This window comes from Diplodia corticola, assembly GCF_001883845.1.
Source record: "Diplodia corticola strain CBS 112549 chromosome Unknown scaffold56, whole genome shotgun sequence".
Lineage (NCBI taxonomy): Eukaryota > Fungi > Ascomycota > Dothideomycetes > Botryosphaeriales > Botryosphaeriaceae > Diplodia > Diplodia corticola.
The window spans coordinates 143,206-161,779 of record NW_017971535.1 but is presented as its reverse complement, the minus strand read 5'-3'; the positions used below and the strand labels follow the sequence as shown (position 1 = coordinate 161,779).

Sequence of the window (18,574 nt, the reverse complement as noted above, 5' to 3'; positions counted from 1 at the left end):
CATGTGAGAATTTCCTGACGCATATACGGGTCTCAAACACTTTATATAAGATTGATGATTAATAACGTCTGACTGCCGACGCTATTTTGGTTTTCAGTCTTTGCATTGGACGGACCGGGCAGTAAGACCCCGAAAGCCAGGGAGATCCTTGAGCTTGTACCCGTGCCATCTCTTCGTCAGCATGTCTTGGTCGTTTAGTGGATCGAGAAAGCTTTTGGATTGGCTCCCAAGGCGCCACCAGCAGGCTGACCAAACTGGACCGACCACAATCGAATGTCAGTGGGCTCATCTTGCAATGTCCAAAAAGACTTCTAAAGCACACTTGGTATCACTGCATCTCTTTCTAGCCGTGCCGAGAGGAAACCTTGTTTTTGAATGTCAGATCCATCCATCAAGGGAAGGGTGAGTAGAAGCGCGGAAAATGCATGTTTGCAACCTTGTCTAATACGGGTAAATTATTACTGTCCCCTACACACACACGCACACACACACACACATATACACCATCCACCTTGAACATCGACATTCTCACCCATCTACGGCATATGCCACAAATGAAAATCCTGCATCGGATCCGCCCACTCCGTCCCGGGCGGAAACGTAAACTGCAGCAACTCCTCCTCCGTCGCAAACGGCTGCGGCAAGACGGGCGTAAAAGCGTCAAAGTCGTTGTCGACATCGGTAGCGAGGGCGGCAGCAGCAGCATTAGCGGCAGCGGTCTGACTACCGTCGTGGGCAGTGGTGAACGCACCGCTCTCCAATTGGCGCCGTACGTCGTCCATTGCACTCCCACCAGCAGCACCGACTCCTGCCCCCGCTATCCCCGTCTCAACCGCACCCACCGTTGCTATCGCCGCCGCTGACGACGACAACGATGACGACGCTGCCGCCGGTTCGAGGCGGTCGACATACTTCTTAATCACAGCCCAAGGGCGGGACTCTGCGCCCTCGTGCAAGGCGACCATCTGGCCGAGGGCGGCAACGGCGCGGGCGCGCAGGGTGGCGTCTTCGGTAGGGAGGGGAGCGGCGGGGGCGTGGGCGTGGTCCAGCTCCTGCAGCTCGGAGAGGACGAGGAAGATGCACTGAAAGGCCGAGTGGGCGTCGAGGAACCACTTGAAGCCCTGGACGGAGGGGTCGGCGGTGATGGCGTTGAGGTTCTCGAGGAGGGAGACGGATTCGTGGAGGACTCTGTTTCGGGCGGAAGCGGAGAGAGAGGGGGGTGAGTGTGAGTGAGTGTTGTTTTGTTGTGTGATGGGATGTGTGCGAGCATGCGGGGATAGAGAGAGAGAGAGAAGTGGGGAGAGGGACGGGAGGGAAATGATTACTTTCGTCGTGCGTCGTCGGTCATGACTTTCTTCCTGAAATGCTTGGGGACGCCGCACCAGAAGGTGAGCCAGCACTTCCACTCCATGCTGCGCGACGTCATGAGGCACAGTTTCTGCAGCGGGGTGCTGTCCGCGTACGAGAAGCGGAAGTACGACTGGATGCGCTCGCGCACGCCGTCCAGCAGCGCGCTCGTGTCGTGGAGCAGTCGCTCGAATTCCACCATCGTCTGGCCCGCGAGTTCGTCCTCGATCGCCGCCGCCGCCGCCGCCGCCGCCGCCGCTCCTGGCCTCTTCTTCCCCCGAAACAGCCTCTGCACGTTGGACGCGATGGACCGCGCGCACGAGATCCAGCGCGACTTGCCGACCAAGAACGTCATGTCGGTCCAGCGGCCCTCTTCGTTCTCCATGTAGCAGTCCAGCAGGCCCGGGTGGCACTGGTCCGACAGCTCCGAGTCGTTGACGTTCTTGGGCACGCGCGTCGTCAGCGCGTCGTCGGTGACGGCGGGCACGACGCCCTTGAGTTCGGCGGCGCGCCACTCGAGGTAGCACAGCTGGTGCCAGATGCGGCGGCGGAGCTCGACGTTGACTTCGTCGGGCACGGGGCGGAACAGGGTGGGTTCCCGGTGCAGGCCCTGGCCGATGGCCATGCGGGTGGCGACGCCGAGCAGCGGCCACGTGCGGCCGATGGTCACGTCGCGGAGTTGGCAGCTCTTTTTCGAGGCGCGTTAAGCCGAGGAGTGCGGAGGGACGGGAGGGGTTTATGACTGACCAAAAGGAGGACGTAGGCTTGGAGGACCTCGAGGCTGGACGAGGAGCAGAAATCCGCGGCCAGCAGCGAGAGCTCGAGGCCTTTGCGGTACGTGGCCATCAGGCGCCGCTTGTCTTCGGCGTAGCCAGAGGCGGCGGCCTGGCTGTAGGTGGCGGCGTAGAAGATGGCAAAGGCGAGGGGACGGAACTGGAGCAGTCCGTCATGGTTGAGTTTCTCTTCGAGGCTTGAACAAGGGTCAGTGAACGGGCAACAGGGATTGATTCTAGGAAACGGCGGGCTCACCGGTCGTCGGAGCGGTTCATGGTCAACCATCGCGGGGTCACGTATTGCTGGACGAACAGGGCGAAACGTGTGTCGAGAGACGGCCTGTGCACCAAGCGCGTGATTGGGTCGACATAGAGGTAGAAGACGCGGAGAAGCTCGTAGCAGTCGGAAGAATCGGCGGGTAGGAGCTGCGTGACATGGCCGGTGGGCACGGCGAAGACGTCTGGGGTCGAAGGCTCCTTGTCGGTGCTCAGGATCTCGCGGATGTCTTGGAGCTGGGCGACACGTCAGCGTCATGGCATTAATTCGGTGATGCGGCCTCACCTCCGTCGCCAGCAAGGACCAGTGGTGAGAAGAAACAAACTGCGAGCCGCCCTTGGCGACCAGCAGGGTGCCGTCGCCGTCGTCCTCGGCCCTGATGGGCTCGGCAGACGAGGCAGCCGGCGAAGGGAGGTCGGGACTGGCGCGCGAGCTCACGTGGCTGGCGCTGGCGCTGGCTTGGCTCTGGTCTCGAGGGCGGGGCGCAGGGGGCCGGGCCGAGGCGTGGATGACGCGCTCGAGCAGGCTTTCCAGGCGCTCGAGGCGGGTGTCGATGGCGTCGAGACTGGAGTCGGGGCGGGGCAGGCGTCTGCGCACGGCAGCGGTGTTGCGGTGGCGGGGAGCGGCGATGCCGTGCTGCCGGACGGAGCTCTCGCTGTAGAGACAGGGGCGGCGGGCGGTGCGGCATGGCGAGCAGACGGGATGGTGGCGGTCGCACTTGACCTTGCGGCGGCGGCAGGTGTCGCACGAGGTGATGGCGCGCCGGCGCGTCCTGGGCGTCGAGGCGGCCGAAGACGACGGCCAGACGGACGACTGCTCGTCCATTGAAGCACTCATGGCTTGTTCGAACAATAATGTCAAGGGCCGTGGCGACCTGCTCAAACTCGGCCCATCCGAGACACCCGATGCGGAGTCTGCCGAGGCTCGGTTTCAGCCAGACTTTTTGCCAAAAGTGGTGGTGCACGCCGCGGCCACTACTTTCCGCCGCCATCCCTCCCCATGTGCACCGTCAGACTCCCGTTACCACTGTCCAGTCTCGGCCTCTACCAGCCTCTATATTAGAAATTATGCTTGCAAAACGACAGTCTCAACAGGACTACAACGTGTCGAATCGGACCGAACAATCCCCAAAACTCCCCCATGACTACCCGGCGAACACCGGCAGTGCGCACTCGGCGATCACCACCCGCCCTCGACAAACTCGTGGCCGGCAGACGGGCACGAAATCCGCAAACCACCACCACCACAGAAGCACGCTCTCAATCAAGTCTTGCACCCAACCGCCCCAAACCCCACCGTCCACCTCACGCTCCCCATGACGACGACCAACCCGCCGACGCCCGCCGCCAAACTAACCGCCCCATACACATACGCATGCCTCCTCCGCAGCGTCTTCAGCTCCAACACCCACGTGCTCACCGTCGTCAAGCACCCACAAAACCCATCCATAACCCCCTGCAACACCTGGCAGCCAACGACACTGGTACTGCCACCACCCCGCTGCAGATCAAAACACACGCCCAGCACGAGCGTGCCCGCGACGTTGGCCGCGAACGTGCCGAGCGGGAAGCGCGGCGCGCGCGCGTTGAGCCACAGCGAGAGGTGGTACCGCGCGAGGCACCCCGCGGGCGCGAAGACGAGGGCGAAGACGGCCTGGCCGCGCCACGCGTCGCGCGGGGGCCGCACGGCCATGATGACGGCGCCGAGCCAGGCGGGCCAGGCGAGGGCCGCGACGAGGGGGTCGAGGAGGGAGCGGGTTGGCGTTGGTTTCGATTTCGATTTCGATTTCGGCGGCGTGTTGGTGGTGGTGGTGGTGGAGTTCCTCTCCGCTCGGGCGTGGCGCGGTGCAGGGAGGGCGGTCTCGAGGAGGAGGGCGAGGTGGGCGCCGAGGCTGAGGGCGCCGAGGCTGGCGGCGAGTTCGAGGATGAGGACGGCGAGGAGGGCTTCGATGCTGTAGCCGGGGTTGCGGGGGCGGGGCGTGGGCGGCGAGGTTTGGCCGGCGGACGAGGTGGCGGCGGTGTTGAGGTCGGCCGAGAGGGCGAGGAAGGCGTCGCGCATGAAGGAGGAGAAGGTGGTGAAGGAGCCGCAGAAGCCGACGCTGAGGCCGATGTACGCGGGGATGGTCTTCTTGATGGCCGTGTGCTCTTTCTTCAGCTGCTCTTTGCCGCCGTTGTGTTTTTGGCTGCGCTGCGTGGCCGGGGCCAGGTCGCGCTGGAAGAGGGAGCGGTCTTCGGCCAGGAAGCCCATGATGAGCGTGCCGCCGACGTTGGCCCAGATCTCGCCGAGGGCGATGGGCGCGCCCGGGTAGATGGTGATGGCCTGCAGCCCGAGGCGTGCCAGCGTGCCGAGGATGGAGAAGAAGACGAGGTACGAGGCGATGTAGATTTTGGACGCGTTGATCAGCTTCGCGGCGGCTGGGGGACGAGCTTCTTCTTCGCGTGCTCCCTCCAGGTCATGTCGTCTCTCATCCTGGGCCGGCCTGTCGGGATGAGGAATGGACTGGCGTTGCTCGAGCGATGGGCCTTCCTCGTGGATGGCGACGGGGCTGGGCGCAGAGAGTTCGTCGAGACCTTCGGTTCCTTGGAGCGTGGCAGCGCTCTCGACCGGGGTTTCCTCCCCCGCAAGGAGGGGCGGAGGATCCACTTCTTTGGCGGACGGCATGGGGAAGGTGTGACAAGATGCTTGGCGTCTGGTGATTGCACGACGTTTGGGATGAAACAAGCCTTGGCCACGCACGTCAGTGGGTCTTGGCTCTTAGTGCGTGCCTTGATATGACTAAGCCCATCACGCATTGCTTGCACTTATCATCGAATGCACTTCAGGGGCCACAACGTGACTTCTATTGCTTCATCCCGCCTCTCTACAAACACCTGACATCTACATCTCTCACATCCCTTCCCTCACCCTCGTGCTGTCCTGTTCCTCGGAACTTCCCCTAGTTGTAACCCATCCAGCACTGGGTCACGCCCTCGTAGTCCCTACACTCGACATTGGACCCGCCCTGATCAATGGCAGACCTGATGCCCGGAGCGCAGGCGTCGTAGCAGTTGCTGTCAGGATCCTTCATCAGCCACCATCCACTCTGACAAAAAGAAGATGACTCACTTGGAGCTCTGGTAAGCGGGGCGGTGGCCCTTGAACCAGCCTCGGGCTCCGCAGTTCTGCGTTGCCATGGCAATTCAGTTGGTTGTGCTGCGGAAAGTAGGTATGAGCGTGCGGGATCTCACCATGCCGTCCCAATTGTCGTTGCGGTACGAGTCCAGGCAGTCCTTGAGAGCCGTCTTGTCGACATCACCTGGCCGACTTGTCAGTAATCCGAGTTGGCCCGAGTGGTGAGGGTACAGATGTGACGGACCGACTGCCTTGATTGTGGTTTCGGCGTTGGCCCAGACCGGGGCAGCGCAGGAAATGGCAGCGGCAGCGATGACAGAGAAGCGCATTTTGAACGATGGCGTGTTTGTGATGTGGGTTGGTTGTAGGCGTTTCGTTGTGCTTGGGTTTGGGGTTCCAAGGTCCGTCGACCGTCCTCTTTATATACTTGGTGTTTCGCTTTTCAGCTCCTGTTGCTTGAAGCGCGAGCTGACAACCGGAGGAATCGAGCCCGCAGACATTGTGGTCGTGTGTTGGTGTTTCCAGCCCCATGGAGCGGTCAGCTGAAAATGGAAGTCGTGCTGTCCGCATCTGGGCATACCCACTTTTCAACGCACCAAGAACTTCCTGTTTTGGAACAGCTACAAGGCCGTGTGCACCACAGACGTGCCTGGTACTGCCAGAATTAGATGTAGTCATCTCCACGCGACAATCCTTTGCTTACTCCCTCCTTGCTCTTAACAGGTGGTTGCCTGCAAACTTCTTCTACTGCCCCAAAAGGCGAGATTTACATCCAACACGGCCACACACTATGGAGCTGTATCCCGGACAAAAGAGATGATGCTCCAAAGAGGTAATGAAGGAATACCTATGAATGCGGATGATTCATGGTGCTCAATGCTGATTCGTTCAGCTCCATGCTGATTCGTTCAGCTCCATGCAACCCAAGACCCGTGCGTGGAGGCTATGTCTCTCTTTGGAAATACTCTTTCAAAGTACGTAATTTGAAGTGTCCATAAGCTTCGCCGAGGACCTCTGTCAATCCATTCCCTTTCCATTCCCTTTTCATTCCGCATGCAGCTCGTGCTGATGCGACAGCGATTCATGGCAGTGCCGATCAGCTCGCCCCCGATTGGTCGCTTACTCATGTACGCGTATCTGCAGGAAACTCAGCCTTGTGTATGACAGTCAAGTTGGCCGGTACGCGTATTTCGCAGCTGCACGAGCGAACATGCACATTGGCGTCTTCTACACGTCTTCTGCACTGCTAAATGACCATTCAGTGCTCAAGACACAGTCATCTCTAACCTCACAACTGAAGGCAATGATTTTTATTTGTTCTTGGCCTTTCGCCTGGTCGAAAAGAAACTTGTTCTACACAGTCTCTACTCTCGATATCAAGCAGCTACGTCGATGGCGTTGTCTGAGCCTCGCACAGTCAATACTCAAGACCGACTTTTATCTGCATGTCTTTCACACTCATCACATCAACACGCTTTCCCATCATCCATCATGTTTCCCAAGACTTCTGGCTACCTTCCATTCCTATTATTCCAGGCCACCGCCATCCTCGCGGAGCCTCGGACTCCGTATCCTTCTACGAATCAAACTCAGGGTATCCAGTGGAGCCCATGTGGCTTCGAGATCGAAACCTTGCCCATGCTCTGCGGATCCCTGTCCGTTCCGTTGGACTATCTCGCGTCCAACTCTACTGAAATGCTCGAGCTTAAACTTGCCAAGGCGGTTGCCACAAAGTCGCCCTCAAGAGGAAGCATCTTGTTCAATTTTGGCGGCCCTGGATCAGGTGGTCGCGCGGAACTGAGCTCTGTCGCTGCACAGATGAATGCGTATGTCGGCGGTGCTGGCGATTGACCTCGAGCGATTTCTGACAGGGATTCTCAGATACACTGGCGGCTATCATGATCTCATAGCATTTGATCCGAGGTAAGACGGTGCAAGCGCAACCGATCTTTCGTGAGTGCTGACGATGAGCGTTCAAACAGAGGAACCGTGGATACCATCCCGTTCTCATGCTTCGGCGACGACACGGAGAAGCTCCTTTGGCAATTGACCAACCGCCTCATCGCCGGCAACGCCTCGGACACAGCACTCGGAGATCTGTGGGCGATTTCCAAAAGCTACGCCGATACCTGCCAAAACAACACCAACGCCACCGGCATTGGAGGCGTCATCGGGACGGCTTACACTGCCAGAGATCTCATCTCGGTTGTCGATGCTCTTGGCGAGGATGGGCTGCTGAGGTTCTGGGGTGAGCAAAGGCTCCACGCTTTCCAGAGGTTCCGACTCCTGCTGACGCTCGATAGGTTTCTCGTACGGCTCGCCGCTTGGGGCAACTGTCGCCGCCATGTTCCCCGAAAGAGTCGACAGAGTCATCATAGACGGCGTGCTTAACATCCACCAGTACTGGCACTATCAGTATGTCTACAGTCCCGTAACAATGAAATGAGCTGACCCACGTCCTCTCCAATAGCGACACCGAAATGTGGGAGGGCACCGACAGGACCTTTTCGGCCTTTCTGGAGGCTTGTGTCGAAGCAGGCGACAAATGCGCATTGAATCGTCCCAACGCCACCGCTTCAAGCCTCGAGGACGGCTTCTACGCGTGGTTGGAAGATGTCAAGTATCACCCCATCTCGCTACCGGATTACTCGATCGACTACAGCGCTTTGAGAGGGTCGGTAGTCGGAGCGCTCTACAACCCGCGAGTCTACTCTGACCTGGCCGAGCTCATCGACGGCATGATGACCGGAAACGTGACGGACCCGGGCTGGCAGACCATGGTGCTCGGGCTCACGTCAACCGAGGCGAGAATCGGCATCCTGTGCGGCGACAAGGCAACGCGGTCTTCGCGCATGGAGGAGACGCTCCCCGCAATCGACGAGCAGATGCGGCTGAGCCGGCTCGGAGGCGACGTCTTCAGCTCCACCGTCATGCAGTGCGCCAGATGGCAGATGGATGCCAAAGAGCGATACCTGGGCGACTTCAACGTCCAGACACGGACGCCCATTCTCACCATCGGCAACACGTACGATCCGGTGACGCCGTTCGCGTCTGCGCTCAACGCCAGCAAGAGCTTCCCGGGCGCTGTGGCTCTCGAGCACCACGGCTTCGGTGTAGGTATCTGAATCCTGCGGCTTTTTATCTAAGCTGACTGATGGCTACTCTGCAGCACGCCTCGATAGCCCAAGCGTCCATCTGTACAGTCAAGGCGGTTCAGGCTTACTTTTTGAACGGCACACTGCCTGAGCCTGGTACCGTATGCGAGGTAGATCAGCCTCTGTTCTCGAATGTGACCTGGAAGGACGTCATCCCTACTGACCTTGTCTGATGCATGATCAAGCAAGGTTTTGTATCCTCTAAAGCTCGGAGTTGATGGCCTATTTACTTACTCGTCTTTTTTGTCTTCGTTTTCCTTTTTGGTAAGACGTCAATGTTCTTCGCAGCAATCGTTTGCGGTCGTGCTTTCATGTAATCTATACTTACATATACCCTTGTACGAAATCATCCATACAAACCCGCTCACTTTACACATTCCCACCGAGCTCCAAAACCTCAAACCCAAACGCATCACCACCACCACCACCACCACCATCATCATCCAACAAGCCCACCTCCCTCCTCGCCCAAGCCACCGACTCCCAAAACTCCAGCATCGACTCTCCTCCTCCTCCTCCTCCTCCACCACCACCCAACCCCTCACGATACTCCTCCGGCGGCCAGCAGCCGCCCATCGACACCGACAACGCCTCTTCCGCCTCGACGACGAGCCGCCTCCCCACGCCGCTCGCCCACCACGCCCTGGCGCCGTGCCGCTCGACCAACACGGCCCAATGCATCAGCACCAGCAGCGCGACGGGCCGCCCGCGCTCGACGGCGTCCCTGAAGGCGCGGCCGGCGACGATGGGGAAGCCGAGCCAAAAGACGTCGATGGCGGCGCGCGCGTCCTCGGCGAAGGCGCGCTCCAGGAACGGCAGGATGGCGCGGGCGTATAGCGTGCGGTGCGTCGACGTCTGCGATTCCGTCTGGACTACAGCCGCATCCGCCCGATCCCCCTCCGCAGTGGTAGTGAGACCGGGACCACCGAAACCATTAACCCCACCCCCATCCCACCCACACAGCCACGAATCGCACACGCGCCCCAGCCGCGCCAGCGCCGCGCGCGTCCCCCCGTCCAGGTGCGCCTCGGCCGTCGCCGGCGCCATGCCCATGACGATCCGGAGCGACTCCATGCTCTGGAGCAGCCAGTTGAAGCCGACGCTGCCAGTACCACTGCCACCACCGTCACCGCTGTCGCTATCCCCACTCCGGGCGGCGAGGATGGCGGCGGTGGCGCCGCGCATGAGGTCGAAGAAGGCGAGGATGGCGGGGAGGACGGGTGGGAGGACGGGGGAGTAATGGTGTTGTCGTTGTTGGGCGGCGCTGGTATTAATGCAGGGCAGTGCGGCGCCGGCGACGTCGACGTGCAGGGCGGCGAGGTGGGTGACGGCGACGGTGACGCCGACGAGGTAGAGCGGCTGGCAGTTGTCGCGGGTGATGGTGGTGACGGCGGCGCGGAAAGCGCGGAGGGAGCGCGTGTGGTAGGTGAGGGCGGTGCGGGCGTAGTGGTGCTGGCGTTGTTGGTGTTGGTGTTGTTGGGAGGTGGTGCTGGTGGATGTCGGGTTGCTGCTGGTGCTGGTTGAGGCTAGGTCGAGGGCGGCGAGGGCGAAGATGCTGTCGAGGAGCCAGGAGTGCTGATGGAGGCCTTGCTGGGGGAGCTCGGTTTGCATCATGGCGTGGTCGCGGGGGATGGAGCAGAAGCTGGCGTAGGTGCGGGTGGACCAGCGGTGGAGGAGTTCGAGCTCGAGGAGGCGCGCGGCGTTGGAGGTGGAGGAGGCGGCGGTGGGGAGGCGCGGGGAGAGGGCCGAGTTGCGCGGGATCATGGGGCTGGCGTGCGGGATGGGTTCGTTGGAGGATGAGGAGGAAGGAGAGGTCCGTTTGGCGGCGGCGGCTGGGTAGGTGCAGCTGGTCGATCGAGCTATGCAGTTGGCGCAGGGAGGGCCTTGTTGGTCGCACTGTTGGCGGTTGTCCGTCAGTTCCAGTGGTGGTGAGAAGACGATCGAGAGCATACTCTGATGTGCCGTTGCTTGCAGCCCAGACATCCTCGGCGGGATTTGGTGTGTGACCTTCGTTTCTGCATGGTGCCGACGCAGGGCGCGGAGAGATTCAAGACTGGCACGAGAGCGGTCCAACTTCCGGGCTTGAGGCTCGGGTGTGTGGTGGTTATTGTGGCTCAACATTCATGGGGTGTTTTGTGGGGTGGTCTTGGTATCTACAGCTCAGCCCCACGCTGTCTCCGATGCTCAGCCACGCAGCTGACGCCAAGCTGGATCCATCTCGGATTCCCCGAAACCACGTTGCTTTGTTAGGAAGTACGCCCCCAAATCCATCATGGAGCCAAGAGCTTTAGCCCTAGAACACATGTGCGACGGTTGCAAATCCCCGTGCCACCAAGGAATTCCAATCTGGGTCGACCACTCGACTTCAGACCGATCTCTCATCAAAAGATCGAATGTTCGAAGGGAAAAAAAAAGGGGTGGGTCAACTGGCTCCATCATTAGGCAAGCAGTGAAAGACTGATCGTGTTTTTGTCAAGAATCCGCTTTTTGGTTGAAATAAGGCGTTTAGTTATTTCTTCGCATCCAACAAAGCCAATGCGTTGGAAAAGGGATAGGGTAGGCATAGCGTTTTCACGCATCGAGCACCAGTTCCAATCTTCGACAGTTGGTCACAAGAGTGGTGGCCGTGTGGGTGCCAATCACGTTGGAGTCACAGCTCTGGCGCAACAACCATCAAACCCACGGCCTGAGGAATTAATACGGAGCCAGAATACAAATATAGAGAAAAAAAAGGAAAAAAGAACATCAAACACGACCAAGTCTCTCCTCTCCTAAACGAAAAACAGGGGAGAGAAAAACAACCAAAAGAGCGTCCCGCATTCCCTTCCTTTCTTCCCTCCCCCCGCCGATCCCCTCCCCCCACCTAAACCCATCACCACCACCACCTACCCCCCCTCACGGATAGACACACCCCACCGGCCCCCTCCCGCCCACCCTCTCCGTCCGCACCGCCCGCGCCCTAAACGCGACGCACCCCTCGCTCCCCCACGGGCCGCGCCCTCCCTCCACCCCGACATCGAGCCAAACCTTCCACGCGCCCTCCCAACCCGCATACTGCCCCTCCCCATCCCCGTCCCCGTCCCCCTCTGGACACGCCAAAAACCCCGCGTCGCCATCAAACGCCAAGTACTCGCCCAGCGCGCCGCCGCTCGCCTTGCTGCCGTCGACGTCGTGGTCGTCGTCGTGGTCGCTGTCGTCGCTGTTGTTCCGCAGTTGCAGCTGCCACGGCGCGGATTCAGCGGCTGAGGGCAAGGCCTCGGCGTCAGGGCCGTAGCCGTCGTCGTCGTCGGCGGTAGGCAGTGTGTACCGCAGCAGGCCCTGGCCCACGACGGGGGAGCGGTCGGTGTAGAGCAGCTGCTGGGAGGAAGAAGAAGAAGAAGCGGAGCCGGAGCCGTTGTAGAGGTGCAGGGTGGAGGTGGCGGCGTCGTGGAGGAAGGTGGCGAAGGCGGGGGAGTTGTTGTCCGCGTCAGGCCAGGCGCAGGTGGCGTTTTGGGGCGGGGAGGGGTGGATGTGGAGGGAGCCGTTGGTGGCGGCGAGGGCGGCGAGGTGGATGGAGGGGGTCGAGGGGGCGTCGGCGAGGAGGGCGAAGACGGTTTGGTAGTCGGACGGTGACGGGGTGGGCGTGGTGGATGGGTCTGGGGGGTAGGAGATGGTCGCCGCGTGGGTGGCGGTGGTGGCGGAGAGGATGAGGGCGGCGGTGAGGGTGGTGAGGTGCATGGTGGATGGGAAGTGTGGGGAGTTGTTTTGGAGTTATTGTCTGAAGTGAGAGCAGGTGGGTTGATGGTGGTGGTGGTGGTGGATTTCCCATCTCTTTATACTCTCTTCGGTGTAGGAGCTCTGTCTTGGTGTACGACGCGATGGCATTCTTTCGTGTAGAGACAGAGGAGAGGTCAGTGTAAGGGTTTACACAGCAGCTCGTATCAACATCTCTGCTACCCTGAGCCGAGACATTCTACAGCAGAGCAACGATATTGTGCCTGAGTTGGTCATGGTGGGGAGTGGCTTGGACTTTCTAGGAGGCACTATGCCGGTAGGAGGTGGGCAGGAGAGGCAGGAGCAGCCAGATGTGGGTTGTTTCTGGTACCTGCAGACGGGTCACGGCATCGACCGAGTAGCAGTCGCATCTCATCCGCCAGCTGTGGAAGGCTGGGTGCAGAGTGCGCGCATCGTGGCTCAAATTTGAAGCGACAGTATGGGTAGAATGTGCACGAGAATTTGGTCTGGCATGTTAGCAGAGAGTCTGAGCGAGGATTGTTGACGAGGGAGTGCTTGGCCGGGAGTAAGGTCCCAACAGCTATGATGTCTTCCAGCGTTTGTGCACCGTCAAAGGTTGTTCTTGTTTGGGCATGGTTAGCGGCGAGTATCCGGGGGATTGAGTGTTGCAGTGAGGGGTTTCCGCTCAGCAGCTGCGGCCGGCTGCAGTCATGGGGCGGAGATGAAGTGATTCTTGCGCAAGCTTGACCGGATTCGTCGATTGAAGTAGATGAGGGTGCGGGGTTGTCCAATCAGTGTTCCATGGGCTGATGCACGGCGGCCAACATCAGGCCGTCGTACACTCGCGGAGAATTTGAGATGAAGCAGAGCGCCGTTGACGGAAGGATTGTCACTCGGGCCCGGGAAGCGTCGGCTCAGGTCGACTTGCCGAGCGGTCGCAGCCATCTCAAACGTTTCAATCCGGAAAATAATACGACTGCGCTGCACCCAAGTAATAATTCGACGCTCGCTCGGTGCATGGACCCTGTCAGTAGTATTCAATCCGAACATCGTCCTTTCCACAGCCCGCAGCGTCTCGCTCGGCTTTCAACCTGCGGCGCCCTGGTCAACCTGTCGCATGCGCATCTCGAAAAAAAAAAATGTGACACCATGGTAGCGTGATCTCCGGTTCGCGTGACCAGTTCCAAAGCGCGTCTGCGTTTACAAGCGGCTTGAGCGAGCCGGAAGACTTCATCTCCCGTACCCTCTCCTCTGCCAGCTGGTCGTCGACAGCGAAATGGAGACGTCCGAGTCTCCTCTCCCGCGAATACTGCTCGCCGTGGTGCCCGCCGCCCTGGTCTTCCTCTTCTTCGTTTCGGTGCTCTTGTACGTGTCTCGCCTTGTGCTGCGATTCCTGCTCACCCGTCCAGTGTGCCCGTGGTGCAGTCGGCGTCGGAGGAGCTCCGGTCTCCCTCAGACGTCATGGTGCTGCTGGACGACAACGCGCCGTCGATGCCCTACGCAGCCTGGGTGGAAGCGCAGCGGCGCAGAGCCTCGTCGCATGTGTTCGAGAACGCGATATGGTGGGTCGGTTCGGCTCCCCTGGACGAGCGGCGGCGGCTCACAGTCTCGCAGCGCCATCTGCCTGGACACGGTGGAGAAAAGGGAGTGGGTGCGGGATCTGCCCTGCCCGCACGTATTCCACACGGGCTGCCTGGACGGGTGGGTGTCTCGCGGGCATTATTACTGCCCGCTCTGCCACCGGCTGGTGCTGCAGCTGCTGCGGGATGACGCGCATGCCGTCTGATAAGGGCGGCGGCCGGTTTCGTCGCAGCTGCAGTTTGTTGAGATATTGGATCGCAGGAGGCTTGAGGGCCCAACAAACCATGCTGTGCTGCTGCTGCTTCTCCGCATCGGCACGAGCGGATGGCGAGACCACCAGCATGCAGGGCGTGCGGGGCGCCGTGCAATGGGGCTTATCACCACCCTCGAGTGCCCCAAGCGCGTCCCAAGCTATAAAACCTGGGAGCTGTCCCCGGAGCCGGGAGGCGATTCGCGAGCCTGCCTTCTGCTCTGCAATAATCCCCCCTAGCCCTGCAGCTGCTGCAAGTCACTACTCTCCGCCTCAGGGTCCCCGACAAAGAGGTGACCGCCCATTCGTCGCTCCTTCCTCGACCCGTCCTCGCCCCGTCCCGCCATGCAGAACACCAAAGACACGTCGACAAAACCGCCGCACCTCACCCACTCGCCCCCGACTCCGCCGCCCGAGAAGCAGCAGCAGCAGCAGCACACGCACACGCACACGCACCATGAAGACGCAGCTTCAGATACGTACACCGAAGACGACGACTACGTCGTCATTGAGTGGGAGGAAGATGAGGCTGAGCGTGCAATAGACCTCGCCAACTCGGCCGACCTCTCCTCGTCGGCCGCCGACCTCGCGGCGTCGGCGTCGTCGCTGGACGACCTCAGCTCGTCGTCGGAGCTGCTGATGGCGCGCAGCACCGGCAGCCAGCGCTCCTGGCACGGCATCCCGTACGACCGCAACCCGGACCAGCACAAGGCCCACTGGTACCACGACTGGCTGCGCGACAAAAAGGTCGAGAGGGCCGACCCGTGGGGCTTCTCCAGCACCGGCGTGTCCAGGACCGCTAGCCCGGCGAGGGGCGCCACGGCTTGATATCGCCTCTCCAGGAGCACTCAAAAAAGGGGAAAAAGCGGGCGTCTTGCGGGCTTTTTTGCATCACTATCCAAACCTTTCATCATCATCATCCAACTGTACGAGTCGACGACGAAACGAACCGTGGCGAGAGGGGGGTGATGGGGCTGTGTTGGCTTGGGGAAAGTTTGTAATGTGTGGTGGATCTCGTTCTGTAGCGGCTTCGATTCGCTGATCTTCCCTGCTTCGTTACCAATCCCATCGCAGTCTTCTGATCTTGGCACACCTGGACGCGACAGTGCTGCTAACCACACAGCTCGCCCTCACCGACTACCTACCCTGACCGTTGCCAGTACACAGTACAGCGCACAGCGGCTGCGGGGCCCTTCGTACCCCCACATGCTCGCACCACGCGAAACACGGCTTCAACCCCAGCTCTGAACACGCTCCGTCGCTTTTGAGAAGGGGCGCGTCGGGTCGAGCCAGCGTCTTTTCCATGCAGCCGTCTGGCAACATGCACGTGAAAATGTTTGGCGTCGCAGCAACAAGCTCCGCAGAGATAAGGCCGTGCGGGGCACGCGAGTCGCGGACCACCAGCTGTGCAGCCTGTCCCAACCCGGCAAGTCCGTGCCCCCCTCCGCCTTCAGTGATATTCCAGAACCCCCGCCCTTCCCTCCACCTTGGGCAGCACATGGTTTTCACCAAAAAGAAGAAGAAAACCATGCTGTCCGACTCCGACATCCTTGCCAAACTCACAGCGCCCAACGGACTCAATCAAGTACATGAGTTTGCCCCCTCCAGCTCAGGCAAAAGGATGACCACAATGGACCCAGAGTAAGCCAGACGGCAGCATTCATCCACCACATCGACCGTCCACACAGAACAGAACTCCCCATCACCACCGTCCACGCCCCAGTCAAGACAATGCGCATCAACACGAGACGCAAACTTTAAGAGAAGAAACTCGGCCGCAGGAGGATTGTATTGTTGAGCGGAGATCGGGTTCCTGATTAACAAGGCTACTCATACCATCTAGCTCAGATGGTTTCGATGTTGCCACCTAGTTAAAGGAGCGTTACAGGCGGACGGGACTGTTTCCTATCGAAGTGTCGGCCCCCAGACTGCCCCACCTCTGACCCCGAAAGCTCTCCATTACCCCGCTGCGGAGAGACGGATCAAGATGCTTCCCAATCCGTTCTTTATCCACTGGCTGGCCAACGGGCGCGCAGCATGGGTGTCCCCTCGTCCATCAGTCCCCTGCGGCCCAAGAGCCCTAAGCGCACCAGCCGACCATATATACCTCGGGTAGAGCTCGCCTTCCTTGCCAGGCCAGACTTTATTTATCGAGTCGAGCTCCTCTGGCCTTTTTCCCCCAACGAACTTCGCCTTCGCCATCATGTCTGCGGAATACGTGGACGTCCTCATCGTCGGGGCGGGCTTCGGCGGCATCTACCAGGTCCACTCCCTCCGCGACGCGGGCCTGTCGCTCAAGGTGGTCGAAGCCGCGCCAGACGTCGGGGGCACGTGGTGGTGGAACCGCTATCCAGGCGCCATGAGCGACACGGAAAGCTACCTGTACCGCTACTCCTGGGACAAGGAAGACCTGCAGACGTACCCGTGGAACGAGCACTACCTGTTCCAGCCCGAGATCCTCAAGTACCTCAACCACGTCGTCGACAAGCACGACCTGCGCAAGTACATGGAGTTCAACACGGAAATGGTCTCGGCCGACTACGACGAGACGGCCAACACCTGGCGCGTCGGCCTCAAGACCGCCGCCGACGAAAACAACAACAACACCAGCAGCATCCGCGAGATCACGACGCGCTACCTCGTCACGGCGCTGGGGCTGCTCACCAAGCAAAACCGGCCCGACATCCCCGGCCTCGACTCCTTCGCCGGCCAGATCGTGCACTCGCAATCCTGGACCCCCGACATCGACGTCGCCGGCAAGCGCGTCGGCGTCATCGGCAGCGGCTCGACCGGCGTCCAGATCGTCACGGCGCTGGGGCCGCAGCCCGTGGCGACGCTGACCAGCTTCCAGCGGCACCCGCAGTACTCGGTCCCGAGCGGCAACAAGCGCGTCGAGCCGGCGTACCGCGCGTGGGTCAACGCGCACTACGACGACATCTACGCGGATATGCGCTCCTCGATGACGGCCTTTGGCGTGCCCGAGTCGACGCGCTCCTTCCACGACGCCGCGCTGTCCCCATCCGACCGCACCGCCGTGTTCGAGGAGCTGTGGGCCCGCGGCAACGGGTTTCGCTTCATGTTCGGCGGCTTCGCGGACCTCACGACGGACCGCGAGGCCAACGAGGCGGCGTGCGACTTTATTCGGGGGAAGATCGCGGCGAAGGTGCGCGACCCGGGGAAAGCAAGGAGGCTGATGCCGCGCGAGATGTACGCCCGCCGCCCGCTGTGCGACAACGGCTACTACGAGCAGTTCAACCGGCCGAACGTGGATGTCGTAAACCTGCAGGAGACGCCCATCGAGGCCGTGACCCCGGACGGCATCAGGACGAGCGATGGTGAGTGAGCGGAGCGAGCGAGCGAGATCACCCACTGATCACTTCCTCCCCACACTAACCCCCTTTCCCCCCCCCCCCCACACGGAGCCTTTTACTTCATCCCCACACACACTAACCCCCTTCCTCACAGGAAAAACCCACGCCCTCGACCTCCTCATCCTCGCCACCGGCTTCGACGTCATCGACGGCAGCTTCGCGCGCATCCGGATCCGGGGCCGCGACGGCCACTCCCTGCGCGAACACTGGGCCGACGGGCCCGTCAGCTACCTGGGGTTCTGCGTCGCGGGGTTCCCCAACCTCTTCACCATCGGCGGGCCGCAGGGGCCGTTTTGCAACTTCCCGCCAGCGGTGGAGAGCGGGGTCGAGTTTATCAGGGAGGCGATCGGGAGGGCGGAGGAGGAGGTGAGGAGGAGGGAGGAGGAGGCGCGGAGGGGTGGAGAGGGGGGTAGTGGGGATGGCGGGGTGGTGGTGGAGGCGACGGAGGAGGCGGAGAGGGGGTGGGTCGAGCTTTGTGAGAGGTTGTCGCGGGGGAGCTTGTTCCGGGATACGAAGTCGTGGATTTTTGGGCATAATGTCCCCGGGAAGCCGATTGCGTGTAGGTTTTATTTTGGGGGGTATAGCAAGCATTGTGACACGGTGAGGGATGTCATAGAGGGCGGGTGGCGCGGCTTCAAGCCGTTTGCGAAGAGTCGGGCGGTGCTCTGAGTGGTTTTTTTTTTTTTTGCTTGAATGGGTCATGGTCGGGCTGGTCTCCGTGTACGATTGATGCCTGGGGCTTGGGCTGGGGGTATGTGTTGTTGTTCTGCGTGGGCTGGTCAGAGAGTCGTCTGGGGGGTTGCAGTTGGTGATACCGGCCTGGAAATCCGTCGCTCTTTACGATCGATAACAGAAGTTGTTGGACATCACGTACATTCAATGACGTTGAGGATGATCGTCATCATCAACCCAACCAGGACATCTTCAACAACGTGTTATCACGAACACCCTTGTTGGGTACCCCTTTCTTCTTTCACCTATATAAACACCATGTA

At 60.6% G+C, this 18,574-nt stretch overlaps 9 protein-coding genes across 9 annotated transcripts; 4 read left to right on the top strand and 5 right to left on the bottom strand.

The window, feature by feature from the left end:
* Positions 1-536: 536 nt before the first annotated feature.
* Positions 537-3,234, bottom strand: BKCO1_5600055 (c6 transcription factor; the record flags this gene model as incomplete). The annotated part of the gene is made up of 5 exons (XM_020277417.1): positions 537-1,188; positions 1,326-2,035; positions 2,095-2,317; positions 2,377-2,633; positions 2,683-3,234. The coding sequence occupies 5 exons, from the start codon at positions 3,232-3,234 to the stop codon at positions 537-539; spliced, it is 2,394 nt and encodes a 797-aa protein (XP_020127041.1).
* Positions 3,235-3,660: 426 nt separating this feature from the next.
* BKCO1_5600054 (chromosome condensation protein) lies at positions 3,661-5,058 on the bottom strand (the record flags this gene model as incomplete). The annotated part of the gene is made up of 1 exon (XM_020277416.1): positions 3,661-5,058. One exon carries the CDS (start codon positions 5,056-5,058, stop codon positions 3,661-3,663), a length of 1,398 nt encoding a protein of 465 aa, XP_020127042.1.
* A 274-nt stretch (positions 5,059-5,332) lies between these two features.
* Positions 5,333-5,837, bottom strand: BKCO1_5600053 (uncharacterized protein; the record flags this gene model as incomplete). Its single annotated transcript, XM_020277415.1, has 4 exons — positions 5,333-5,447; positions 5,503-5,558; positions 5,625-5,692; positions 5,753-5,837. The coding sequence occupies 4 exons, from the start codon at positions 5,835-5,837 to the stop codon at positions 5,333-5,335; spliced, it is 324 nt and encodes a 107-aa protein (XP_020127037.1).
* Positions 5,838-6,999: 1,162 nt separating this feature from the next.
* Positions 7,000-8,836, top strand: BKCO1_5600052 (tap domain-containing protein; the record flags this gene model as incomplete). Its single annotated transcript, XM_020277414.1, has 6 exons — positions 7,000-7,334; positions 7,390-7,431; positions 7,491-7,756; positions 7,812-7,923; positions 7,979-8,621; positions 8,678-8,836. 6 exons carry the CDS (start codon positions 7,000-7,002, stop codon positions 8,834-8,836), a joined length of 1,557 nt encoding a protein of 518 aa, XP_020127038.1.
* Positions 8,837-9,032: 196 nt separating this feature from the next.
* BKCO1_5600051 (c6 transcription factor) lies at positions 9,033-10,646 on the bottom strand (the record flags this gene model as incomplete). The annotated part of the gene is made up of 1 exon (XM_020277413.1): positions 9,033-10,646. One exon carries the CDS (start codon positions 10,644-10,646, stop codon positions 9,033-9,035), a length of 1,614 nt encoding a protein of 537 aa, XP_020127039.1.
* A 912-nt stretch (positions 10,647-11,558) lies between these two features.
* BKCO1_5600050 (uncharacterized protein) lies at positions 11,559-12,380 on the bottom strand (the record flags this gene model as incomplete). Its single annotated transcript, XM_020277412.1, has 1 exon — positions 11,559-12,380. The coding sequence occupies one exon, from the start codon at positions 12,378-12,380 to the stop codon at positions 11,559-11,561; it is 822 nt and encodes a 273-aa protein (XP_020127040.1).
* A 1,273-nt stretch (positions 12,381-13,653) lies between these two features.
* Positions 13,654-14,163, top strand: BKCO1_5600049 (ring finger domain protein; the record flags this gene model as incomplete). Its single annotated transcript, XM_020277410.1, has 3 exons — positions 13,654-13,742; positions 13,787-13,939; positions 13,992-14,163. 3 exons carry the CDS (start codon positions 13,654-13,656, stop codon positions 14,161-14,163), a joined length of 414 nt encoding a protein of 137 aa, XP_020127045.1.
* A 390-nt stretch (positions 14,164-14,553) lies between these two features.
* BKCO1_5600048 (uncharacterized protein) lies at positions 14,554-15,036 on the top strand (the record flags this gene model as incomplete). The annotated part of the gene is made up of 1 exon (XM_020277409.1): positions 14,554-15,036. The coding sequence occupies one exon, from the start codon at positions 14,554-14,556 to the stop codon at positions 15,034-15,036; it is 483 nt and encodes a 160-aa protein (XP_020127044.1).
* A 1,375-nt stretch (positions 15,037-16,411) lies between these two features.
* On the top strand, positions 16,412-18,248 carry BKCO1_5600047 (cyclohexanone monooxygenase; the record flags this gene model as incomplete). Its single annotated transcript, XM_020277408.1, has 2 exons — positions 16,412-17,543; positions 17,674-18,248. 2 exons carry the CDS (start codon positions 16,412-16,414, stop codon positions 18,246-18,248), a joined length of 1,707 nt encoding a protein of 568 aa, XP_020126999.1.
* Between the last annotated feature and the right edge of the window lie 326 nt (positions 18,249-18,574).